A 27,922-nucleotide genomic window follows, 5' to 3' on the forward strand; every position below is an offset into this window, starting at 1 on the left:
ACCTGCCAGTGATCCCTAGAGAGTAAGTTAAAAAAGAGGTGAAACAAAGCCTAGTCCTGTAATCATTATATGCTTTATAGGTGTGGCAGAAATCAGTCAGCTCTGTTCATCAAGCTCTCAAATCTCTGTGTCCCAGGTTTTTCCTAGAGTCTTAGCTCTTCAGGTAGAGTTAGTCATCTCCCCTGATATCCTATTTGAAAAATGCAGAACTCTTGAGAGAAGGCGGATATTTTTCATGAGATATCTATGAAATCTTCCTAACCAGCTCACCAGATTCTCATTTGGGGTGTATGTGGCCTATTACCATGGGCAGTGGCAGCAATGGTGCACTTCTGTTATTTTGTGCAGAGGTATTCTACTTTAGTTGTACCAGTAGCTCATGGTACTATGACCCTTTGACAGGCAGCTAGTGTGGCTACTTTCTCTGGACTTGCCTTTCAAACAGCTCAGCATATAAATCCCTGTGCAGTTTCAAAACCTGAGAGTGGTGGAGGATCAGTGGTGAAGCAAAGAGCGAACACTCAAAAGCCTTTTCTTGTTGGCTTATAGAAGAATATGCTTGTTTTGCCAAATTTTTGTAGGGGGCTGGATGAGGGAGATTTTCCTTTTGCATTTTATTTAGTCAAACAGGCATTAAAATTGTTGTCTATTTGTAGAACATCCATCAGTAATGGAGAAAGAGGTGGTATGCCTTACAGGTTTGCTAAGTATAGGAGCAACCAGTCTAGAAATTACAAGTGAATAATCCCCAAAGCAGCTAATGAAGAATTGGCTATAATTCAGTTTGTTTTTTATGAAGTAGATGAGTAATTGATGGTGTGACAAGTATATTATGCTAATGGAATCATTTAATATCTTATGTTAACACCCACCTAAAAGGAATACTAAGTTAATTGATGTCTATTTAAGGAAAACCCTGTAGTGGTATTGAATGTCAGAACTCATGATTTGGTTGCAGCTTCTCCATCAGGCTGCCATTCCAGTTTCAATTTGACAATTTTTTTTTCATAAGAATTGTTTAACACTTTCACTCCATTTGAAGCTTTTTCTCAAACTTGTATAATGGCAGATCGAGGACTTCACAAGTGTTTATGAAGAAGTTGATGAAGATCAGTATTCGAAGCTGGTTCAGGCACGGAAGGATAATGACTGGATTGTGGATGATGGTATGTAGGAGGAAATTACCTGCCAGGCACTGTGTTAGTTGCTTTTTGTAGGTTTTCATGTGGAGTTTCTACTTTGCCTGGGTGGAGGGAAGGCATTGTTAGAATCATACCTTTGGTTTGGATCATTTTTAGTTATTTGAGGATGAGGAAGCAGAACAATAAGAAGTTGATTTGGCAACATTTTGGAGAATCAAGGCACATACCTCAAGATATAGTAAAAATCATCCAGGAAACAACTCTGTGGGAATTGTGAAGATGCATGAGACCCTGCATTCAACCCCCAACACCAAAGTGGGGAAGGGTGAATTGGGAGGAGGGTGAATTGGAGTGAATTGTTTCTGTGGGGCCAAAACACAGCATCTGAATTAAGGGACAGAGGTTGAGGTTCTCTTTTCTCCTTTGCAACTGTGTGACTGTGGCCAAGTTACTTAATGCCATTGAGCCACAAGTTTTTATTCTATAAATGGAGATAAGAAAACTATCTCCCTGATTGCTGCAAGGAGCAGGTGAAGTTTTAGGTATGAGAGGTAATATGAGCAATGGAAAGTACTGTAAAAGCTGGTTCTTTTCTACTGTTCTTCTGTCCCTTGTATAAAGCTTCCTGCTTATATGATTGCTGACCACAGGAAGGAGATATAGACTGTGTCTGTGATTATGTTTCTATTTCTGTAATAGAGCTCAGCTATGTTCTAATTTTCCCATGTAGACTAGGGTTTTTAAAAAATTCTTCTGGTAGAGTAAAATACCTGTGAAGCAAGCTTTTGTAGCTAAGTTTTTGATCCTATGGGACCAGATCATTTCCCTGTTTCACCTAGCTAGGTATAGTATATATTTGGTTTTGATGCCACATCTGCTGTGTGGATGACCTGCATTGTCTGAGACCTGTTTGAATAGGATTCTGCTGTACTTATAAATGGAACAGACTAGGAGAACATCTGAGTGGGTACAAAAGTATTCTTTTTGCCAAGGCTAAAATATTGTTGATGACTTGTGAAAACTTGATCCCAATATTAAATTTTGTTCCTGCAGATGGTATTGGTTATGTGGAAGACAGCCGAGAGATTTTTGATGATGATCTTGAAGATAATGCTCTTGAAACCAGTGAGAAAGGTACCTACAAGAGAATGTCATTTTGAGATTTGAAGAATTGTCTAAACTTTTAAGATGACTTGGTATTCTGAAACAGTCTCCTTTTGAGGGAGAAGAACCTACACAATTATTTTTAGATAGAGTATATGTTCTGACAGTGAGAGAATCACAGTTGTGTAGAAAATTAAATATAAGAAACAAAAACAGTACCAGAAAGTATGAAATTTTTAGTCCTATGGTCAGTTTAGAGTTGTTGATATTGAGGACTGCCATAGTAAGTGATGTGTTTTAATTCCTACTGAAATGATGAACTCAGAATTTTAGCTCTTCAGTAATTGTACAGTACAATAATAAAGTTTAATACTAGTGTAATCAGCTTGCTTTGTTTAATTGAAATTTAAAATGATATGAATGAATGTGTTAAATTTTCTTAACTGTACAATCTTGGCATTTTTTTCAGGTAAACAAGCCAGATTTAGTTCTGTAAAATGAGAATGGGAAATACTCCTTGGTTTTGTTTTTTTTTTTTTTTTGGTTTAGTTTGTTAATTGGTCTTCTACCACCAAGTGATAGATAAGTGGTCAGCAAACTGTGGCTTAATTTTTTTGGAAAAAAAACCACTTCATTGAGATATAACTCACATGCTGTGTAATTCACTCATTTAAAGTATAAAATTCATCACAGAATTGTGCAGCTATAACCATAGGTTATTTTAGAACATTCTCCATTAACAGCCCCCCCCATATCATCAAATCATATCTGTTTTTATACAGCCATTGAGCTAAGGAAAGGTTTTTATGTTTCCAAAGTGCGTCGTGTGTGTGTTTGGTGCTGGAGATTGAACCCAGGGCCTTGTGCATGGGAGGCAAACACTCTACTAACTGAACTATATCCCCAGCCCCCAAAGTGTGTTTTTTGAAAAAACGATAAATATAAAGAATACATAATCATGTTACAGAATCCTATTTGGCCACAAAGCCTTACGTCTCTGCTATCATGCTCTTACAGAGGGAGTGGACTCTCATTTGCACATTAATGTTTTGCAACATTTGTTTCCTCTCCCCTTTCCAACCACTGACACAGACTAATTGTTGGTGAAATTTTTGAACTTCAGAAGTCCCTTTCTAAGAATAAAGGCTCTCATCTGCTTAACCACAGTAATATTATCATTTATCATTGTCTATAGTAATATGTGTCCAGTTTGCTGAGTCTTTTGCAGCCTTTTTTTTTTTTTTTTTGCAGTATTGGAAATTGACCCTGGGCTTGCTTCGCATACACAAGGCCCTGAATTCATGCCCTCTGTAAAGAGCATTCCATTCCCTTAGTGTTGATAATAAATTTGATCTCCTGGTTAAGATGATATGTCAGATTCCTTCTAAAGCTACCTTTCCCCCTTTATGATTAACGCAAATAAGTGGTGATAATTTGAGACCATGTGTATATCCCATTTTCCCATGAATTTTCACCCAGTGCTTTCAGCATCTGTTGATGATTCTCTCCTTTTAAATTTTTTCTATTATTTTTGAGATAGAGTCTTGCTACGTTGCCCAGGCTGGCCTTGAACTTCTAGGGTCAGGTGATCTTCGTGCTTAAGCCTCCTTAGTGGCTGGGTCTACAGGTGCATGCCACTGCACTCAGCTTCTTTCCTTTTTAAAATTATCAATTCAAACTCATGGGTTTCTAGAAAATTTACTGTTATAATTCAGTGCTACCATTTCTCCTTTCGGTGTTCAAATTATCCCAGATTTAGCTGGTAGGAGTGAAACCCCTTTTAGTTGGTGCCTGCATCCTTTTGATGTGATCCAATCAGTCTGAGCATTTCCTATCTATCAGGGCTGAGAAGATGTTCAAAGTTTACCTTGTACTCCTCCTGTACCAGACTTGGAATCAACTGTTTCTAGCCACTATCTGGTTCCTTTCATGGGGAATATTATTCAGATCTGGGAGAAGGATGTGTTTATTGCTCTTGGGGTATGATGGTTTCTAGCTTCTAGGCCCTTTTGGTGAACAGAACTAGGAAATTATGTATGTTTTGAATTCATACTGATAAATTTTATCCCAGTCCAATACTACTGAATTCATCTTCTCAATTCATATTTTTACACTTTCAATGAAAATCCTTGTTTTCTGAAATATACACAGTTGATTTAGAATTACTAAACCAACAACCTTTCTGTTTATTTTAAGGTACATTTTTTTTAGTTATAGGTGGACACAATATATTTTATTTTGAGGATCGAACGCAGTGCCTTATGCATGCTAGGCAAGCACTCTACCTCTGAGCCACAACCCCAGCCCTCTATTAACAACCTTTCTAAGTAAAGTTTATGATTTCTTTGCAATTTTACTTGTTCTTGGTGTATATCCCTCTAAAGATTTATTGTGAGAGTTTATAGGTTCATTTGTTTTTGTATTCAAATTTTTAAAAGTCTTTAACTTTTTACAATATTATAAAATAACTATATAATGTCAAAATCAAAATGATATCAAGAGATATATGCAGAAAAGTCTTGCTCTTATTCCTATGCCTTCTGACTTATTTCTACCCATCTCTATAAATAACCATTTTAATTAATTTCTGGTTTATCTTTCCTTTATTCACAGTTATTAAAAAAAACATATGTTTGGTTTTCCCTCAGAGGGGATGTTATTTATTCATTCATCCATCCATTAGAGTATGAATGGACCAATTTCTGCCAAACTGTAGTGTAGAAACTCTATACACTGGGACCCTTTTGTAGAATTGTGGCGAATTGTGTATTTGTAGTTTATATGTGTCCTGGAAGATAGAATGAACCCATTTACTGTATTATGTCCCAGAATCAAGGAGACCTGTGTTATGGCTATATTGTTAATTATATCAACTGGACATAGTCCCGAACACCTATGTAGATTTTAGTTTTGGTCAGCTGCAAATTAGGATGTTGGACTGGTTAAGGAGCTTCTCAAAGAAAGGACCCATGTCCCACTCACTCCAGGGCTGATCACAGCAGCAGACATGAAAGAAGTATGCAGTATTTGTTGAATAAATGAGCCACCACTGTTTCTTTTCATATTGTTATCTGTTTTGGCAATACATTAGTAAAGAGAATGAGTTGATATTCTGGAAGACAGCTAGTCTTAGAAATTTTTATTTCATGCTTTGCCACTGTCATTCACCCACAAATCCCCATTGTTTCAGTGAACCTCACTAAGAGCCCACGTAAGGTCACAAGATATTATGAAGGCAAACAGAATTCTGAAATCCATTTTAAAAATTTACAAGAAATTGTAGTTTTGAGTATAAAGTCAGCTCCTTATGGTGTGAATCCAGTCCCTGGCATGCTGTTTTCAAATAGAGAAAAATATTGGTCAAGTCCAAATGAAGAAAAATAACTGGAAAAGCACAATAAAACAAACACTAATTGTGGATTTCTGCATACTAAACTGTGTGTGTGGGGGCGGTTGCTGGGGTTTGAACCCAGGGCCTTGTGCATGCAAGGCAAGCACTCTACCAACTGACCTATATCCCCATATCCCCAGCTCCCTTGCATACTAAACATTTTAACCATTAGGTATATTCTGTCTTCAAACTGCTCCAGTTGGTCTCAATAAAGATACAAGTTCCTTAATGCAATTCTCTGGTCTCACATATTTTACAAATGTCCTGTAAACCTTTTCATAGCCTTGCCATGTGAAAAATGCCTGTTTTTATTATGGTAGAATACATATCACAGAATTTACCATGACATTCAGTACATTTGCAGTGTTTGCAGCCATCACCATTATCTAATTTCAGAATATTTTCATTGCCCCAGATGGAAACCCCATACTCATTAAGCAGTCACTCTCTAGTCTTCCTTCCCTCAGCACCTGGCAACCATTAATCTGCTTTCTGTTTCTATGGTTTTGCCTGTTGTGGATGTTTTATATAACTGGGATCATACAATATGTAACCTTTTTTGTCTGGCATCTTTCACTTAGCATAATGTTTTAAAGTTCCTTCCATGCTATAGCATGTATTAGTGCTTTATTCTTTTTTGTGGCTGAATAATATTATCTGGATATGTGTTGCCCATTTTGTTTACCCATTCATCAGTTGATGGGCACTGAGTTATCTACCTTTTTTAATGCTGCTATGAACATGTATGTTGAAGCTTTTGTTTGAATACCTGTTTTCATTTCTTTTGGATATATACCTAGGAATGGAATTGTGTGTATGTATTTCTATTTTCTTTCTTAGACAAAAGATATCATCTATAGATAGTTTTGTAGTTTGCTTTTTTCATTTAAGATATTCTGAAAATCACTTCATATTAGTACTTAACAGATTTTTCTTATTTATGTCTTTATGGCTGCATAGTACTCCATTATATTGATATGCTATCATTTATTAAAATAATTATTTTGGGTAGACATTTATTTTCAATAATTTATTATTACAAATAGTGCCACACATCCAGTAACTCTTGTGCATATTATGTTTTCCTTGGAAAATTCCTAGAAGTGGAATTGTTGGCTCAGAGAGTAAATGCTCACAAAATTTTTATTAGGCGTTGACAAGATATTGCCAAGTTCTCAAGTTCTTCTAGGAGTTTTTCTTTTGTACCCTCCTATGAACAGTGTCTGAGTGTGTATTTCCCCAAAGCCCTGCTGATAGTATGTTGTTAAGCTGAATTTTTGTGAGTCTGATATGCGAGAAATGGCATCTCAGTGTGGTGTTCATTTGCATTTCTTTTATACATAAAGTTGTGGATCTTCTCATAAAACTTTGTATTTATTGCTCACATTCCTTTTGAGTTTCAATTGGTTGTTTTAGATCTTTATATCAGGGAAATGTTTGTCAGGGTAATGGATACTTTATCTGTGATACATATTGTAAATATTTTCTCCAGGTTTTTCTTTAAATTCCTTTTCTGGTGTAATTGAATTTATCAATCTGTTTTTTCCTTGAAAGTGGATTTTGAATTAGTGTTAGATTTTTACTATACCCAGGTTACAAAGGAATTTGCTTTTCTAAAGTACTTGCATAGTTTTATTTTTAAAATTTCCTTTTGATGTTTATATGGATCTTACAAATGGCTAGCCGACACTATTTATTTATAAATCTATTTTTCCCCAAGTGATGTAAGTTGTCACCTTTATTATATGCTAAATTTCCATATGTGATGGGGTCTTTTTTCTAGATTGTATTTTTTACTCATCTGGTCTCTCTATGTATATGCCACTACCACACTATTTTAATTATTCATTTAGTTTTTTTGAGATTGAGACTATTTGGGGATGAATCAGAAAGTGAGATTAAAATCGACAGTATTAGGAAAGTTGATTTACACATGGTCAGAAGAGATTAAATGGCAAAAGTTTTCTTTTAATGAGCAAATGCCTCTGTGCTGTTTAGTGTTAATGTGACATAGTTGCATGTGTCTAGTTGCTGTTCTCATAAAAATGGAAATCAGGATGCTACAGTATCATAACTGGTAATTCCATTTCTTTACAGTTAAGTTGTTCTGTCAAATTACATATAAAATCAAAGATATGATCTCATGAAGGTTACTAGGATAATATCTTGATTCCAGCTTGGCTTTATCTTTCCTATATCACTTTTTTTTACACAATACTTTTATTTATTTTTATGTGATGCTGAGAATTGAACCCAGTGCTTCACACGTGCCAGGCAAGTGCTCTACCATTGAGCTACAACCCCAGCCCTCCTGTCTCACTTAAAAAAAAAGACTTTTTATTAACACTAACATTAGCAATTAAATAGTCACACTTAACTCATCCTGATATTTAACTTGTGTTTTATCAGTTTTTGTAATAACGTTTAGCCTGAGTTTTTGAATTTAGCTTATTTTAAAGTTTCTTCTTTATGTACCTCGTGTAAAATCTTATATATTTGTATTTTGAAGTTTTAATATTTTCTTCCCAAATTCCCATATATGGAGAACAAGTGACTACTAGGCTTTTTGTTTTCCAATTTGAACTGGGACCTTTTGTGTTTCTAAATAATATATGTTCCAATAGGAAAGGATGCTAAAGCACGCAACAGAGACAAGAAGAATGTAAAGAAACTTGCAGTGACAAAACCAAACAATATCAAGTCAATGTTCATTGCCAGTGCTGGAAAGAAAACCACAGATGTGAGTTTCATGGTTTCTGTATATTTTGTCTTTTCCTTTGTGAAATGAATTTAGAATATGATTATACAGATATTAGAAACTTAATACATATTTAAATAACATTTTCCTAGCTTCACTCACTAAGTTGACTTTAGTTTTCAAATGATTTAAGCACCTCAATGATTAGAATTTGGGACATAGAAAAGAAAGATTGAACAGGAAAACTGAATTGAAAGTGTGTTTAATTTCAGTGACTAGAAGGAATATCATGTAATGAGAATTAAAATAGAGGATGGGAGCTATAAATTTAGAATTTATGTATACACAGGTGGTAGTTAAAATCTGAATAGATTTGAGCACTTAGAGTGAATGAAATGAAGATGTAAGGACTGATTGGTTAGGTTCTTCCTTTCATAGTCATGTGTGTGGTCTGGGTGAAAATTTAATGTGCAGGGCTTTCTCATTTTGCCTTCCTTTATAATCTCTAGAAAGCTGTAGATTTGCCTAAGGATGAACTGCTAGGTGACATTCTACAAGATCTGAACACTGAGGTAAGTGATTCTTTGGGAGTTATAAAATGTGCAGGGAACATTGGTTCTAGAAATAATTCAGAAGTTGTATGGAATAGACTTTTGCTAGAATTTAAAAAAATGCAAGGACAGTACCACCAAAAGAAATATCCCACAAAAATAAAAAGAAAAATAAAATCTTCCAGTTAGTTTCTTCTCACCATTTTAGGTGAGTAGTTTCTAGCTGTTACAGCTATGCGATTATGTAGATGGGGCTGTGTGGGTGTATGTTGGAAGTAGTAAGAATACACCCAGGAATCAGTTCTGTGAATGCTCACTGCTTGTGTTCAGTTGCTATAGCATATGTTCCCTAAATAGATTGAAGCCTGTCAGTCTTTAATTCTGAGTGGGAGTGAAGAAAGAGTTAGTGTCCTATTCCTGATAGAACTCAAATAGGCTCACCTACACTGCGAATTTGAAATTTGGGCATTTCTCATAAATTCTAAGTGCTTATTTAGAAGTGTATTTCTTTCTAAATGGCCATAGATCAAAATAATCTAGCATCAACACTATGCAGTCATATGTATCTTGATTGTTTTTAAATGTAATATTCTGGAAGGATAAGTGAAAGACTGCGTTAAATTTTAAAAAGAAAAGAATTGGTGAGGGGTGGATTCAGTATCTATTCAGGTTTTCTAGTGACTTCTGTAGTATTGTTGCTATAGTAACCACAGTGTATGAACATAGATCCTGCGGGGGGCGGGGGGCAGGGAAGTAAAAATGCTTATTGGGTTTCAGTGAGCGAAATGCACTTTCTCTGTTACGTGGTAAACCAAGCATGGCAGTGAATATCTGTCTTACCCTTCCTTTTAGAAACCTCAAATAACTCTTCCACCTATAATAATACCTAAGAAGAAAAGATCTACTGGAGCTTCTCTGAATCCTTTTGCTGTGTACACCCCCAAGGTAAAGTGTATAGAGATACCCTTTCTGGATTTATGATATTGTTTTAAATTTATGTATTTTTGCTTTTCTATGTGAAGGAAATGCCTTTGAATTTATTTTTGATTTTTTTTTAAATTAGGACTGCCATTCAATATATAGTTTTGTGTATTTCAAAAATAGCATGTGCCTGCCTTTTTCATAGTAAATTTTGTAGTAACTAATATGTGTTTATTATAGGTATCACAACTGTGCTAAATGCAATAATTTTCCTCCTGGAAACAAGTATTTTTTTCTGTAAATCTAGGTAACAGTAAAATAATTGAAGCTATTACATTAATAATACATAAAATCTTTTTATAAATGGGAACTGTCATTATCTTTGGTCAGGGTAGGACAGTTACATATTTTTAGTATGCAAGTCTAAGTGACTAAACATTTAAAAATGTTTACAGGCAATTCCTTCAGGAAAAACTGCTTCCCCTGTCGCCAGGAAGGAGCTTTCATTAACTCCTGCTCCTCTTAAACGAGCTGAATTTGCTGGTAAGTCTGATGTCAGGCAGAAGTGCAAGGGTGTTGAGCAGTTGTTTTTACAGCAGTAGAAGAAGTGGAGGTATTGTGATGGCAAGTCTAAGTGTGAAAGATTTGGATTTGTAGCACTAAAAGTTAAAAACATCCAATTTGGAGACTAAAGAGAAATACAAGTGTAGGAAAAGGGATGTGCTGATGTTTCAGTGTTGGGTAAACCATTGTGCCCCAGGTACTAGCATGTGACAGGAATATATGCTGATGTCTATAGGAGAGCTGGTGCAGCCAGAGTGTCCGGATGATGAGTTTGAGTCAGGGGAAATGGAGTTTGAAGATGGTGACTTTGATGAGCCCATGGAAGCTGAGGAGGTGGATATGAAGCCTGTGGCTGCCAAGACTTGGGACCAAGAGAGTGAGCCAGCAGAGAGGATGAAACATAAGGCGGATCCTAGGAAAGAGACCACGTCTTGCTTGTAAGAGCATTTTCTGGTATTTTTTTTCCTGGCAGATAGCACTCTAATCAATCTGTTAGATTTTTTTTTAATTTTTTTTAATATTTATTTTTTAGTTTTTGGTGGACATAACATCTTTGTATGTGGTGCTGAGGATCGAACCCAGGCCGCACGCATACCAGGCGAGCACGCTACCGCTTAAGCCGCATCCCCAGCCCCTCTGTTAGATTAAAAAAAAAAATTTTTTTTTCATTGTAGATGGACACAATACCTTTATTTTATTTATTTATTTTTATGTGGTGCTGAGGATTGAACCCAGTGCCTCACATGTGCTAGGCAAGTGCTCTACCACTGAGCTACAGTCCCAGCCAAGATTTAAAAAAAAAAAAAAAAAGTTTTCATAGTTATAGATGGACAGCATGCCTTTATTTGTTTAGGTCTTTATGCAGTGTTAAGGATTGAACCCAGTGCCTCACACGTTAGGCAAGTGCTCTGCCACTGAGCAGTAGCACCAGCCCTACTCTGTTAGATTTTGAAAAGGTTGGAAAATTTAATTTCTGCAGGGGAAGTTTTCTCCCAGATGACTCTTGTTGGGGCATTGATCAGGAAGATGATAGTTTCTCAGCACAAGAAATTCAAGTGGATTCCAGTCAACTCCCATTGGTAAAAGGGACAGATGAAGAACAAGTGTTCCAGTTTTATTGGTTGGATGCTTATGAAGATCAGTATAACCAACCAGGTAATCAAAGATAAAGTAACCATATGTCTTGATGGAGTAGCAAGTTTTCCTTTGAATATTTAGTGCTGAACATTGGCACAGGCTCTGCCCTCATGTAAGTGTGTTATAGGAGAGCAGGACTTGTTCATTGTAAAGTGTGTGAGCCACCGTGTGGTGTGAATAGTCCTTAAAATGCTTATTCCAAAAATCAGTTATTTGTGATTTTTGAATGTGCTTGTACTTTGCCATCGATGTATCTGAAGTTGCAGGATTATTCTGCAAATGGAATCAGTCATTAATTTGTCTCTTTATTTAGCAAATTGGACACATGTTATGTTTAAGGCACTGAGAGGGGGTGAACAAACTGCACAAATTCCCTATGCTATAATGTTGCTTATATTTTAATGGGGTGGGAGTGGGTGGGGAGAAATTGGCTATAAATAAAAGAAACTGATGTAAAAGGGAGTTAGTTGTAGGATGCTCAGTGAAGGCCTGTCTTAAGAGATGATCCCTGGGCTAAGATGTGAGGCACATACAGAGTCGAGGAAAGGACATTTCAGCTTAAGAATCCAGTAAGTGGGAAGGACTGACACGAAGAAGGTGGCCTGTGTGATAGTAGCATAGTTATCAAGTGATAAGATTGGTATGCAGAGAAGTTGGAGATAAAGGTAAAAGGCCATATAATGATGGATGGTCCCATAATTGACTTTGCCTTTAAACAGGAATTCTCTTGTCTGTGAAGAGAATAACAGACATGTTATTCTGTGTGTGCATGCTTGTATATATAGCTGTAGAAGGGTGAGCTAGAGTGGGGTGGTAGGAAATTATAGAAGCCCTGGAGATCAGTCATTCCAGGGCAGAGGTACTAGTTACTTGGACCCTGGAGGCTGGGAAGGAGAGAAATGAAGGCATTTAACAAGTATTTTGATACAAACTTGTTGATGGATTGAATCTGAGCATTGATGGAAAGAAGAAATCAAGACTGATTCCCAGGTCATCCTAATGAACTAGTATTGTGAATTCTTGATTCACAAAATGCTAGGGATAAATTGAAGAAGAGGGCCACACAACAAATGAAACAAAAAGTTTATTCTCTTTTAGAATTCATAGGCCTGACCTTCTGATGAGGGGAGCCTTACTAACTCCCTCTTTGTAGAGGAAAAAAAAATCATCTTACAAGAGCCAAGAATGCCCTTAAGATGACAGAGGAGGGTCATTCCATTTTTAACAACAGTAACTGTTAGAAAAGACCCTCCTCAAATTGAACAAATATGTTTCTGGTGGTGCTTCTGGGCCTGTTTCTCTTTAACCAAATTGAATATGTATTATTTCAGTTCTTCAGGATAACTTTTTTTAAAATTTAAAAATCACCTCCAAATGAATGTTTTTTCATTAAACAGAAATAGTGGAGATTCTCTGTTTTTAATCTTTACCCTTTGCCTAAAAGATAGGAGGCAAAATAATTTTGACATATCTCATTTGTTTCTCATCTCTGAATTTGAGTAGCTGCCTGTTAATTCTGGGATTTTTTTAAGTCCTGTTTTTTTTTTTAACCTTCTTCCTGTTTTCTAAGACCTCTGAGAGAACTTCTCAACTTCATGGAACTGAGAGGTGTAATAGGTAGCATAATGACCCCTCTCCCTAAAGATGTCTATGTACTAACATTTGGAGCTTGTGATGTTTCCTTGCATGGTAAAAGGGACCTTATAGATTTGATTAATTATTAACCCATTGGTTAATGGTTCCATCAAAACCAGAAACCTGGAAGCCATCCTTGATTCCCTCCTTTTCCTCACTTGTTAGTTTACTTCTTCTAAAGTAGATAATCTATCTCCTCATAACTGGTGCCCTGAACCCTTCTTGCCTACCGAATTCATTGTACCAGCCTCCTAATTGATCTCTAAACTGTTGTCTTCCACATTACTGCCAGAGTGATTGATCAGAAGAGTAACATTGACTATATCATTTCCTCATTTAAAAAAAATCCTCAGTAGCTATTGCTTATAACACAGAGTCCAAGCTCCTTAGCAAGGTTTCTGATGCCTGCTGTCTATGAATTTTTGCCCTAGAAATTGCTGCTGCGTGTCCCTTTACTCATAGTATTTGTCTGACTGGGATGCCCTTATCTGACACATTCTTCAAGATTCAGCTCAGTTGTCATTTCCTGAAAGTTTTCCTAAACCTCTAGATGGACCTTAGAGTCCTATGACCCCATCATACCCTTTCTCATTGTAGTTTTGTCATCTGATTTTGAAATGATCTGAATCAGTTTTTTTTCTCTATCTCAAAGCCTTTAAGCTGCTAGAAATCTTTCATTTCCAGTATTCAGTATAATGCCAGGTCCATAGTAGGCATTCAGTAAATGGTCTCTGAAATAAACTACACAGTGATTGACAGTCTGGTGGATGCACATGGAGAGTTACAGAGCACCAGAGTTGAATTTGCTGCCATTATTTAGTTTGCTTCCTAAATTCTTGTAGCAGTGTGAAATAAGAATGAGTAAAACAAAAGTGGATGGTGACCCCCTCCCAAGTAAGTGCCTATAAAGCATCATTGCCAGCATTGGTTGCCAAGGATCAGAACCTTAAACAACAGTTCTGGGTTGGGGTTTTAGCTCAGTGGAAAAGTGTTGGCCTATTATGTATGGTGCACGGAGTTTGATCCTCAGCACCACATAAAAATAAGATATTGTGTCCATCCACAACTAAACTCTTTGTGAAAGAGAGTTTGTTATTTTTATCGTTTGTTTTTTTGGTTTATACTCTTATTAGTAAATACCATTGTTTCACAAGGCAGGGATCTACTAAGGTACCATAATGTCCAATATAATGGCCATTTGTAGTTCTTTTAATTTATACTGTTTAAAAGGAAATAAAATTTAAAATTCAGTTTCTCAACCAGTAGCCACCTTTTAAGTGCTTAATGGCCACATGTGAAAAGTAGCTACTATATTGGATGGGTCAGATACCAAACAAATAGATATCATCACAGACATTTTTCTTAATTAGTGATGGTTTGTAGTAAGGGATATTGGAGGCTAAGATTGAAACATGGAGGCACAACTAAATTTTCAAAGTAATTAATTTCTGATATCAGGCCAGTGTCATAGATAGGTTTTTTTTTTTGTACTGGAGATTGAACTGGGGGGCACTTGACCACTGAGCCACATCCCCACCCCTGTTTGATATTTTATTATAGACAGGGTCTCACTGAGTTTCTTGCACCCTGCTTTTTTGCTGAGGCTGGCTTTGAACTCGTGATCCTCTTGCCTTAGCCTCCCAAACCTCTGGGATTATAGGCATGCACCACCACGCCCGGCCATGGATAGGCTTTTAAAATCAATAGTGGGGAAAAATTTTTTGGTGGTGCTAAGAATTGAACCAGGGTATGTACTCTACCACTGAGTTGTACCTCTGGCCCAGGGAAACATTTCACAATTATCTTTCTTTGATGGGGGAATCTCACTATGTTGCCCCTGTTGGACTCAGACTTACGGGCTCAAGTGATGCTCCAGCTGGACTCAAGCAGTTTTCCTGTCTCAGCTGCCTGAGTAGCTGGGGCTACAGGCACATGTCATGATGGCCAGCTCAGTTAATATTTTTTTTTTGTCATACAAGTGCTGAAAAAAGCTTCAGAGATTATCTAGTCTAGTTATTCACTTAGTAGGAAACAAGCTCTGGGGAAAAAAAGTAGTTGACTCTTCAGTGGCAGAAGTCGGGCCTTCTCATTGTCAGTCCACTTTGCCATTCTGTGGTACTTTGCAAGTTGTGTTCTCTGAGGTGGCACATCTTTCTCTGTTTTTGATGCCAATGGGTTAAATAAAATAGCTTTTTTTAAAAGTCCTTTAATTTCAGAGGGTTGAACAGTTTCATCGTGATAGTAGGTAATGATCACTGAGCTTTGTGAAATCAATGATGCTAATAAAAACGAAGTACTCCCAAGGACCCTGTTATTGTTTCTCACTTTCTTACAGATTCTAAGTCAGTCAGTTGTTGCTGAATGCACCATAATTATGAAAAGAATCTTACTCTTTGCATATGGGAAGATATCCTGTCTTCATTATGACTTTTTCAAGGTTGAATAATCCTGACTGCACCTGGTTTCAGCTAGTAACTTTGGGGGGAATGTAATCTTTGTTTACCATGATCTTTTTGTGGCAAACGAGGCATAAACAGTGTCAAATGTGTTGCATGAAGTGTGATATTAGTTTGACTGTAAAATGAGCTATTTGAATCTTTGAATCCAATATTAGAGTCTTTATTTTTCTTTGCATGGAATTTTGTTTTCCCATCTTTAACTGTCGTGAGGATGACTTCTAAATTTCTGTGCTACTGTGATTTTTTCCTTTAAATCGTCCCACGGTCCGCCCTTTCCTCTCCCTTATCTTCCCCACTTCCCTCACCCCAGCTGAAAATCACACAACTCTTGTAAGAATTTTAATCATCTGCAGAAATGAAAATCCTTAGATAGTCTTATTTCTACTAGAATAAGTGACAAAAGGAAATACTGATGATGAGCTGTCTTGTGAAACTGGGGTAATTGGCTTTGTGATGTACCACAATTTTCTTAGTGTCTCAGATAAGTGGCTATGTTGATTACTGCTGTCTAGTTCATGGAGCCTGGGAATTTTTTTACAGTGACCATCTCTTGGGTTGACTATCAGATCTTAGGAGTCCTTTCTTTCTTTGTTTTTAAAAATATTTTTTAGTTGTAATTGGACAGAATACCTTTATTTTATTAATTTTTATGTGATGCTGAGGATTGAATCCAGGGCTTTGAACGTGCTAGGCAAGTGCTCTACTGCTGAGCCACAACTCCAGCCCAGCAGTCCTTTCTTAATGGCTAGTTTTCTGTTGAAGAGACGGGAGAACAATAACTTGATGTTTAGAAAGGCATGTTTTTACTTTGTTGTGTATATTTCTGAGGGTCACAAAAGAAGGATATCTACTGATTTTATTAGTAAACCATTTGTTAAATAGAAGCAGAAGAGAAAGGAACAGTATAAATACTACCTAGCTAGATATGTTAAGTAACTTGTGATATAGAAAGGGTGAAATAGATTATAATAGAACCCTGTTATGAGATATATATGTTTATATAGAATAAGAGATGTGTTAGGCAGCTTTTTATCACTATGATCAAATACCTGACAAGAACAACTTAGAGGAGGAAAAGTTCATTTGGGGCTTATGGTTTCAGAGGTTCAGTCCATGAACGACTGTCTGACTACTGCTCTGGGCCCAAGGTGTGGCAGAACATGGCAGAAGGGTACAGTGAGTCTTTTCTGCTCTTTGACTTCCAAGAGAACCCATTCAAATAGAGAGTTTTAGTCACTTCATACTTTGCCAGTTTTGAATATTAGCAAGATAGGAAAAACCAGAGGGACCTCTTTGTGATGCTCTCACCCGTCCAGGAACTCCAGTATGTAAATTTCCAGAAGAAAATAGCTCAAGCACTGCCCACTGGCCAGCGATGCTGCTTAGATTTTTAGAAACCACATGGGCTCCCTGTCAGACACCATTCTATGAGCTTTAGTATGGCTTGGAGTGTCAAGGAATGGGAAGAGGACCCCCAACTGACCATGGTATGCAAGACAAACCAAGTCCTGAAACCCTGAGAGAGTGACAATCAGAGCCTTTCCCTGAAGTTCTCTGCATGCCCCACTAGAGTGCTTTGGGGTGGCCTGTGGGTTGGTCAGCTTTTCATTGCTGTGACAAAATTCCTGGGAAAAACAAAGAAGGAAAGATTTATTTTGGTTCATGTTTCAGTCCATGGTCACTTGGCTCTGATGGTTCTGGGCCTGGGTGAGGCAGAACTTCATGGTGGGAAGGGCACGGAGGAGCACAGCTGACCACCCCAGGAGGCTGGGAGGCAAAAAGAGACAGAGAGGAGGGTCCAGGGACACAGCATAGCCTCTGGGACCCACCTCTTCCAGCCAGCCCCCACCAACACCCTATTGCACCACCAGCTGGAAACTGGGCCTTAGACACATAAGCCTTTGGGGACATTCCAGATGCAGTCGATGACAGCCTGTGACCTTCTTATATCTCCACTAGACTCAACTGCTCACGGAAAACACCCCAGGCCTCTCTCGCCTCATTTTCAGTCCTGGGATCCCTTTTACCTACAACTTCCCAAACCTCTCTTGTAGTATCCACCCTAGTTCTGCCTTATGGTAAAATTATTCATATTCTTGCCTTTGCCTCTCACCCAACCTCACTCCAACACTAAATTTTTATCCAGGAAGCCCAGAACTACAAGAGACTCATTTAAAACCCATCCTCCTTTAGATACCTGCATGGTGGGTTCAACATGAGTTCACAGTACCAGAAAGAAAGATTCAGTGCCATCAATGGCCCAATTCATTCAAAGGTGGGATCACTAGAGATAAAGAAAGAAGTCTGGCTCGATCCTCGTGACTGAATACCAGAGCTCAAGAATCAGCCCCAAACCCAATATTATGTATAGTGCATTAATAGGCATTAATAGAAACATTTAAAAAAGAATCAGCCCCAACAGGCTGTCCTTCTGCAGAGGAAATGTTTAGGCAAAGGATAGCCAAGGTGTGATGGAGGCGGAATCTGTTACAGGAATGTCCCTGAAGCTCCCATGTCACTGACTGGCCAATAAATTGGTTAGAACCCAAATAAAACAAAAGGAAAATACCTGGCCTCCATCAGATCCTTCCCCCATATGGGGGCTCTCTGGTGTGCCCTTAGCAACAAAATCTTAGTAAGGACACAAAGACCTGTGTAGAAACAGTTTGCCTCGCTCTCAAGTGACATTATTCCACATAGTTTAAGAATGATATTCCCCTCCAGCTGGCTCTGGAGACAGCCAGGGAAAATAGCAGGTCAGGAAGCCAAGGAGGGAGTTGGCATTTTACTGTTCTGCAGAAGGACTTCAGTGTGGGTTTGCAGGTGATGCAACTGTGGGGACAATCAGGGCAGCTCTCAGACCTGGCTGTCCCCACTGGGGCGCCTGCCATAGCTGAGCCATGCAAGGAGGAAGTGATAAGAAATCATCGGATCCCTGTGGAGCATTGGTTTGCCACTGAAGCAGTTTCCTTTTCCTGGTTTTCTGGTTATATAATTCTTTGGCAATGAGGGACATGCAGGGATATGGGATATGGGACATTTCACCTGGAGGAGGGAGAATAGGGTTGAGGATGTGCATATTCACCCTCCCACACATAGATCCCTTTGTCTGGCTCTGTTGCCTCTCACCTCCTTTTCGTAAGGTTCCAAACCCATAAGCAGCACGTTATGGTGTGTTGCCTTATTGTATCTCTGTCCATGATGCTGTCATTCACCAGAGAGCAGAATGTTTTAGCAGCTCAAAGTAAACCTTTTCCTTCCCTGTGCTAGTCAGTTTTCCATTACTGTGACAAAAAAACAGAGATAAACTATTTGAGAAGAAAGAAAGATTTATTTTGGCTCATAGTGGTTTCAGTGGTTTCCGTCCATGGTCACTTGGCCCCATTGTCTGTGGGGAAACAGAAAATCATGGAGGGACGTGTGCATGGTGAAGAAGTTGCTCATCTCATGGTCGCCAGGAAGCAGCAAGAGAAAGCAAGGATGTACTCTTCGTATATCCCCATTTCCTTCCTTCAACTAGGCTCCACTTCCTAAATGTTGTACCACTTCCTAATAGCCTAGGAAGTGGATTAATCCATCAGTGGATTAATCCATTGATGAAGTCAAAGCCCTCACAACCCAATGACTTCCCAAAGGCCCACCTTGGAACACTGTTGCAATGGGGACCTGGCCTTCAACACGTGAGCTTCGGGGGACACTTAAGAAGGAAACCACAACACTGCCATAATAACAGTGGTCAATGTCGGGAAGGCTTTATTTACAGTGTTCTCTGGTTCTTTTGTGCCTCTTCATACGTGGTATTTGTGAATGGGCTGTTGAAACAACTTTATTACTTGATGGTGGCAAAATTCTATAATTCCACACACCATTACTACATAGAAATGAATACTAGGGGCTTGTAGCCAAATTGGAAGAGACCATGGTCAGCAGTCCCTATCCACATCATTCCATCTGTGCTTATAAATGGACAGAGCCTGCTGTCACTAGGTGCATGTGAGTGGCCAGTAGCCTGCCTGATGATGTTTCTCCTAAGCACCCAATTCATTCATTTATTCCCTTAGTGGGTGGCAAATGTCTCCTGTAAGCACAATCTTAATAAGAACTAACATTTCTGGAGCACTTACTCTTTACCAGACATGTCCCCAATCCTCTACATGTGGGGACTCGTTGAATCCTTAGAAGGAACCCTGTAACCCTCCCCGTGTGAGAGATAAGGAAGGCTGAGACGTGTTGAGCAGCTGCTTTCTCTTGGCAGGCCTGTCCTTGAATCCAGACAGCCCAGGCTTTACATTGCCTCACATGTATGTCTGTCTCTTGATCTGTTCCAAATAGATATGAAAAATTGTTTTTATGTCCGGGTGATGTGGGAGAGGTTCTTACATTTTGCTGTCTGAACTGTAGTGTCAGGAAGCACGGATGGTGGACATTGGTGTGGCAGGTACAGCTCTTGTTTGGCAGCTGGGAAAGAAATACGCCCATCAAAGATGCAACGAGGGTAAGGGATGCTCCTGGGAAAAGAGCTGGCATGCTCACAGTGAAGAAGCAGGCACGCCCGGAGTTAATGAAGTTCCAGCCAGACCTAGTTCTTGATTGTAAGCGCTACCATTTGCATGGGCTGGCCGACCCTCTGCCCGTGGTGAATATCTGTAATTCCGTTTCACCCTGACATGGCAGCTGTGGCCCATCATTTGATCTGTCATTTCCAAGGAACTCCTGAGGTTTCTTCTCTTCCTTCTACCCGTCTGTGTACTTGCAATTGGTTTTAATCAGAGGCAAAGATGCTGAATCAGCTTCTAGCCTGAATTTTTTCAGCTGGTGCAAAGATTCCATGACAGGGCTGCTTTGACATTTTTATCACTGTCTCTTAGACCTGAATAATTTATCATGTCCTCCCAGCCCTCTCCTCTCTTCCCCCTATCATTTTACATAACCAGAGTGAAGCTCTTGCCTTAAAAACCAAACGCACTTGGGATGTGCCTGCCTATTCTCATGGACTTCTACACACTCTTTTTTTCTGTCAGTGTGAATTTTGTATAACCACCCCCCTTCTCTCCTCCTACTAATTCAGCTTAGTTTTGTGGGTGGATTCTATGTATGAACTCCTCTTTGAAAGGTATAGATTCTGCAGCAAATGAAATGATTCTTGATTAAAGATTCTTGGTTAGGAATCTGATCTGTTCCTTAGAAATGAATTATTTTTTTCCTACTAAAGAGATTAAAAAAAAATAAAGGGAGACTATTTGAAAGACCCCTCCTGCGAGCTTCTTCCCTGGGCAGTTTCAATGTTCAAACATAGAAATAATAGTTCTAGCAATACCAACCCATTATGTTTGTGGAGTTCTTCCCTCCATGCCAATAACTGCCATGTTGTGCTTGAATGTCCATGTGCCTGCTCAGGAACCGCTTTATCAGACCTGAATGGAGTTATTTCCTCCATTTATAAGCTAAGAAAATTAACACAGAGATGAACAAAGAAGAAACACATCCATGCCCCAGCCCAGCTAAAGGCCATGGAACTTTGGGGTTTGATATTAGACACACAGGAAGGTTTCCTCCATCTGGACAAAGAAAACTACTGAATTTATTATTTCGTGAAAAGATTCATCTTGGGGTCCATCAGAAAGCAAGGTCCTTTTGTAGACATAAAATAGATTTTTAATTACCAGCCCTTAAGAACTACTCAGTCTATTTCAGCGATCTGCTTTGGAGCTAGGTTATGTCGGGATTTATGACTATCCATGGTATTAAAATATTCAACTAAATATGAGCTAATGTGTTTCCTTCCCCACCCCAAGCCACAACTTCCTCTGAGGGTCTGGAGCCCATAGCACATCAGGCTTTAGAGACTCTGCCTTCCCAAATCCAGTAGGTTTCCAGATGGAAAATTATAATCCTTTCTGGGAGAGATTAATACATGACCAACCGTGATAAAATGATTGTTAAATTTTTGGAGATTTTGCTGGGGATTGAACCCAGGGGTTCCCGTGTATCACTGAGCTACATCCCCAGGTCTTTTAAAAATGTATTTTGAGACAGGGTCTCACTGAATTGCTGAGAGTCTCACTAAGTAACTGAGGCTGGCCTCAAACTTGCTCTCCTCCTGTCTCTGTCTTTTGAATCACTGAGATGACAGGCGTGCGCCACCACACCCAGTTGATGATTGTTAATTGTATGTGTCAGCTTGGCTAGGATGTGATATGGGTGGCCTCATTCAATCCACTGATGGTCCTAAGAATAAAGACTGAGTTCAGGGATACAGCTCAGTGATAGGGTGCTTGCTTAGCACACAGGAGGTTCCTGGGTGAAATCCACCAAAAACAGACAAAAAAACAAAAATCAAGACAAAGACTGTCTTGGGGAGAAGATATTTGACCTTGAGACAGCATTTCAGAAGCTTGGCCTGAGTCTTTGCTGCTGACCTGCTTGTGGACTCAGGGCAGCAACATTGACTCTCCAGAATCTCCCCCATTGGCCTACGCTGTGGCCACACTACAGCCACACAACAGCTACTCCTTAAAACCTCCCCCTCCCACCCCACCCCACCCCACCCCACCTCTCCTGTCACGTCGGTTTCTCTGGGGAATCTTGACTAATCCAAATGGCAGCAAGTCCTCCTGCTCAATCTTCTCTGACAGGTGACACCCCTTGGGCCAGCCCAGTGGGCTGGGCTCTCTCCACCCATGATACTTTTTTTGTTTCTTTTAATGAAAAAATTCAGTACATTTTTGCTTGTTAGATTTAAACTGCAATTTGTAGCAGTTGATTCTTAGTGGTAAATGCTGAAGTCCCAGCCATTTCCTTGGCCAAACCTCAGTGACATCCTTGGACTCTGCTCACAGGCCACCTCTTCCAGTAAGCTTGCCCTGAGGCCCCTCCCAGCCTTCCCACGGCTCCCCTCAGCTCCACTCTACGCTCCCACGGCACCATCTGCACAGATATAGCTATCACTGGATGTGGCCTATTCTATTGGAAGGTGTTTTGTGTATAGCTTTTTTCCTGCCATAATCTGGGCTCTTTAAGGCTGGGATTAGGTTTATTTATGTTTGTATCCTTGGTGGATAACATGGTGTCTGCCCACGATAGGGGTGCATGTATTTGACCAAGTTAGTAAAAGGATAGTTTTATATCAGTGTTTCCATGTCATTTCTAGAAGGTTCTCCTATGCCCCCAGAGTGGGCTGGAAAGGATATGCCCTTCTGTGCCTGCACCCTGCTCTTAGTCCAACTACCTCCTTTTCTAACCTCGGCAGGTCTTTCAACCTCCTCGGCATTCCTTTCCTTTCTGTGCAGTGGAAATAATGTGCACCTGCCCCACGGGGTCACCATGAGGCACCACTGGGTCACCATGAGGATTAAGTGATCTGGGAGTGGGATGTTCTAGGAATGGGAGTGGCAGCCCCATATCACTAAGCATTTGTTCAACACACATGTTCTCAAGTTCTCTGAAGCTGAATATGCAGAACAACCCAGTCCTCTCTGGCTGCACCCTCAGTTCCCATGTTTTCCTTCTCTTGCTAAGACGAGGGCATTGCCTGGGCCCTGCCTCAGTCCTAGTTCAGGATAGCCTCTCCCTGCAACCTAAGAAGCCTCCTGGGGTCTCTCAGGCAGGCAGGTTTGATTTCAGAGGCAGAGTGATGATTTTCTTTGCTTTCAGAGATTCCTTAGATATGTGATCTCAAGTGGGGGTGGTTTTGCCCCCCCCCACTCCAGGGACCTTTGGTAATGTCTGGGGACACTTTTTATGCCACAATTGGAGAATGGAAAATGCAATTAGGATCTAGTGCATAGAGATCAGAGAAGATGCTCAATGTCCTGCAATGCACAGGACATCCCTAGATAACAAAGCATTGTCTGATCCAAGAAATCATTAATGCTGGGGTTAAGAAGCCCTGTTCTATGCAATAGTCACGACCTTATGCAAAAGATGCGTCCTTCTTCAACACACAAAGGCAGGCAAAACAGGCCACAAGTGTATGTCAAAAAGGTTCTCCAGTGACACAACACTGGTAAATATCTCCATTCATTGTTCCTCTCGGTTTCCAAACTAGATCACTACTTAATTATTTCTCCTCTATACTAACATTATCACAGAGGATATGTTTACTTAATATTGATATGGGATTTGATTGGGGAGGTAGGTAGTGACAGAAATTGATTGGCATTCGATGACTATATTGGATAATAAAGGAAATGAGATGCATTAACAGACATTAAGATGTCTACTTGTTTTATCAGTGGGTAGAGACATTCAGCAACATAGCTTGTGGTTCAAAGTGTCTTTTCTCCACATAGGCCTGGTTCTGCCCTGGCTCTGACACAAGCTGTGTAGTATTTCCCAAGTTACCTAACTGCTCTGTTCTTTGGCTTCCTCACTGTACAATAGGAATAACACACCCCTCACAGAGTTATTGGGAAGGTAAGGGACATAAAACAAGGAAGCATCCAACTTCAAAAACCCTGGCTCTACAATTTTCTAGTTATGTGACCCTGGACAAAAACATTAACCCTTTGGAGCCTCAAGTGCTGCGTCCATGAGATGGAAATACTAATATTATCTATTCCACAGCACTGTTGTAAACATAAAATAAAATATGGGAAGTGCTTCTTTTACAGTAAGCTGTGTCTAAAAAAAACTGTACAAGGTTTTTTTTTTTTTTTTTCATTTTCAAACAGCTGTTTTTTGGGATTCAGAAAGAAGGACTGAGTATGGAATTCTTTACTGACTGAAAGCAAAGCTTGTGTGGTGTCTAATTTTAGGTGTGATTTAGCTAAATGAAGAAATACCTAGATAAAGTATTATTTGGGGTGTGTCTGGGAGTACTTTCAGGAAAAGGTTAGCCCATGAGTCAGGGTGGACTGGGTGGGAAACTCTGCCCTTGTTAGGGTGAGCATCACCTGGATGACCAGGACCTGGAGACCACCAAGTGGGGCACCCTCACCTCCCATGTGACATCAGGGGTCCAGGCTCTCCGGCCACTGGACTGCAAGACTCTTCCAGCAGCCTCTTCCCCAAGGTTCCCAGGCTTTCAGCCTCAAACCAAGAGCTACACTGTTGGTGACCCTGTTTGGGGGGACTTCAGATGTGCCATGAGAGTCTGCCACTGTCCCAGGGCTGCACAAGCAGGCATCCTGACCTGGGATCTCTCTGCTGCCTCAGTCACGTGAGTCAATTTCTCTTCTCTCCTATGTCTCTGTGCATGTTTTGTTGGTTCTCTCTGAACAATGCTGGCTGATGAATACAGCTTAGTAAGGAGCATTCAAGATCGCCTATGAACTTCCCGTCCTTCCTTCTGGCCCAAGAGACATGGAAGTCATTTGCAGCTAGGTGAGAGGAACCTCAGCACTGCCCTGTCTTAAGAGGCCAAGGAAAAATGTAGGCTGTGTGTAAATACTCCCTTCTCTCATCCCTATTTCCAGCAAAACACCCACAGTCCCTTGTTCTAATGACATTCTGAAATTCCAGAGTAGGAAATTTGCTTAGTAACAGAGTCAACATGGTGATGTTTGGGGAGAAGAAAAAAAAACCTTTTTCAATCCACAATAATCACTCCTCAGTTCAAGCCTAAAGTCACGATCTTTCATGGAACGAGGGCTGAGGAACGTGTCCCTTGGGCTTCTGGGAAAGATCAGAGACACAGTGTGGGACGGTCATGTGAACCCTGCCTAATGGGTTGGGGCGAAGAGCAGTGGGCCATCAATCTGTCCTTGAGTTCAGCCTTGCCCATGACAATTATAGGCAAATTTGAGCATAATTTTGTAGATAATTGAGATCAGAAGTTCGTGCCACTTGCATGGTGACCACTAACATGACACATTCTGCCATCAAGGCAGAAGACGAATGGAAGGAGCTCTGGAATCTTATTTTCATAAGGGGTTATTATTAGTGCTCATCATAACTCACAGGGAGACATGCCTTACTTTATGTTTGGGATATGTAAAAACAATGGGGTGTAGAAAATTAATCAGAAGATATCTAAAGTTCTTAAAGGAAAAGGAGATACTAAAACTGGCTCCAAAGCAGAATCAAACCGCATCATCTGCAGCCCATGCCAATCCAGTTCACTTTACTGGGATTCCCTCAAACAAACAAGTGGAAGTAATCAGGCACACAAAGACTGCGAGTGACCAGGCAGATAGAAAGAGATCAGAATAGGGGGCTGGGGCTCAGGTAGTACCCATTCCTGGCATGAGTGACACACTGGGTTTGATTCTTAGCACCACATGTAAATAAATAAAATAAATGTTTAACAACAACTAAAAAATTATTTAAGAAAAGATTAGAATAGAACATAAAAATGAAAAATGAAGTTGTTATAATGAAATGTTCCATGTATTTTAGATTTAAATTGGGTGAACAGGAAGATGTGTGGAATAAATCACCCTTAATGCAAAAAGAAGAGACAGGGAAGCATGTTAAGAGATGTGCAGATGTAATGAGGGTCTAACATCCAGAAATTATAAGAAGGGGGAGATGGAGACACTGAGGGAGATCCAGTCTTTTAAGAGAAAAATGACTAAGATTTTCTAGAGCTGATTAGCGAATAACAGTGAACACTTAGGAAATACAATGTATACCACCATTTGACCCAGTTATCCCAAGCCTTGGCTTATACCCAGAGGACTTAATATCAGCATACTACAGTGATGCAGCCACATCAATGTTTATAGCAGCTCAATTCACAATAGCTAAACTATGGAACCAACCTAGGTGCCCTCTAACATGAATGGATAAAGAAAATGTGGTATATATACACAATGGAATACTACTCAGTCCCAAAGAATGACATTTGCTGGTAAATAGATGGATCTGGAGACTATCATACTAAGTGAAGTAAGCCAATCCCAATAAGCCAAAGGTTGAATGTTTCTCTGATATGTAGATGCTAACATACAATAAGGTGGGGGGAAGGGAAGAACAGAAATATAGTAATTAGACAGAGGGGAGTGAAAGGAGGGGAGAGGATATGGAGTAGATAGGACAATGGAATGAATCAGGACATTGCTATCCTATTTGCATATATGATTACATGATAATATAATGAAGGATCACATTATAATTCTACATCATGTACAACCAGAAGAATAAGAAGTTATACTCCATTTATGGATGATATGTCAAAATGCATTCTACTGTCCTGTATAACTAATTAGAACAAATTAAAAAAACAGAGAATTAGAAAAAAAGAAAAACTAATGTAAAATATGTAAATAGAGACACAATGTATTGAAAATCCAGAACTCTAAAGATAAACAGTGAGCCAGAGAAAAGATTAATTCAAAGAGTTGGAAAATCGGACTGTTAAAAAACTCATGCAGACAGTCCCATCCCCCACAGAGGACACTCCACCGAGGCAGTCAGCGGCCACCATCCGGTAAAGCTGAAGGATACACCGCCACTCTCCTTCAGAGTGCAACATCAAAACAGGTTTGTGTCATTCAGCTCACCCCCCAGACAGCGGGAATTCGCATAAAATCTCTCCTAGGCTTGCCGGGAGACGGAGTATCAAGCTGAGCCTCCATAAAGACTAGGGGGAAACTAGAGACACCTGACCTCCAACCCCTCCTCCCAGTAGCAGCCAAAACGAAACCTGGCTAGCCAGCGCTGGGGGAGGGGCAAGCAGAAAAAATCAAAGTGATAGAGTGCCAGGGATCCCAACAGCCAGCAGCAGGACCCGGGAGATCCAGGCCAACTGATTCGCGCAGCCTGCCCTGCGGCTACAGAAGGCGTGGCTCCTCAGAGAAGCCATTAATTAGCAATCAGGGATGTTAGGGCCTGCCATTAGGTGGAATCCCGCCAGCCAAGCCCACACGGACCCTTGGGCTGAGCACGGGATCTCAGAAGGGGAAGGAAGCGGTACAGTCCAGTCCCATCCCCCACAGCGGACACTCCATCTAGGCAGTCAGCAGCCACCATCCGGGAAAGCTGAAGGATACACCACCACTCTCCAACAGCTTGCAACATCAAAACAGCCAGCAGCAGGACCCCGGAGATCCAGGCCAATTGATTCGCGCGGCCTGCCCTGCAGCTACAGAAGGTGTGGCGCCTCAGAGAAGCCATTAATTAGCAAGCAGGGAGGTTAGGGACTGCCATTAGGTGGAATCCCGCCAGCCAAGCCCACACGGACCCTTGGGCCGAGCAAGGGATCTCAGAAGGGGAAGGAAGCGGTACAGTCCCATCCCCCACAGTGGACATTCCACCGAGGCAGTCAGCGGCCACCATCCCGTAAAGCTGAAGGATACACCGCCACTCTCCTTCAGAGTGCAACATCAAAACAGGTTTGTGTCATTCAGCTCACCCCCCAGACAGCGGGAATTCGCATA

General features: G+C 40.0%; 1 protein-coding gene across 1 annotated transcript in view; it reads left to right on the forward strand.

Moving 5' to 3' along the window:
- Positions 1 to 305: 305 nt before the first annotated feature.
- LOC144252348 (DNA polymerase alpha catalytic subunit-like) overlaps positions 306 to 27,922 on the forward strand; it is a 58,993-nt gene continuing 31,376 nt past the window's right edge. The window contains exons 1-9 of the mRNA XM_077794734.1: positions 306 to 350; positions 1,070 to 1,166; positions 2,196 to 2,276; positions 8,262 to 8,377; positions 8,845 to 8,907; positions 9,739 to 9,831; positions 10,263 to 10,350; positions 10,607 to 10,808; positions 11,351 to 11,526. Of these exons, the coding sequence (XP_077650860.1) occupies positions 306 to 350; positions 1,070 to 1,166; positions 2,196 to 2,276; positions 8,262 to 8,377; positions 8,845 to 8,907; positions 9,739 to 9,831; positions 10,263 to 10,350; positions 10,607 to 10,808; positions 11,351 to 11,526 (961 nt within the window). The remainder of the gene's footprint in view (positions 351 to 1,069; positions 1,167 to 2,195; positions 2,277 to 8,261; positions 8,378 to 8,844; positions 8,908 to 9,738; positions 9,832 to 10,262; positions 10,351 to 10,606; positions 10,809 to 11,350; positions 11,527 to 27,922) is intronic.

The sequence above is a fragment of the Urocitellus parryii genome, unplaced genomic scaffold (genome assembly GCF_045843805.1).
Source record: "Urocitellus parryii isolate mUroPar1 unplaced genomic scaffold, mUroPar1.hap1 Scaffold_402, whole genome shotgun sequence".
Lineage (NCBI taxonomy): Eukaryota > Metazoa > Chordata > Mammalia > Rodentia > Sciuridae > Urocitellus > Urocitellus parryii.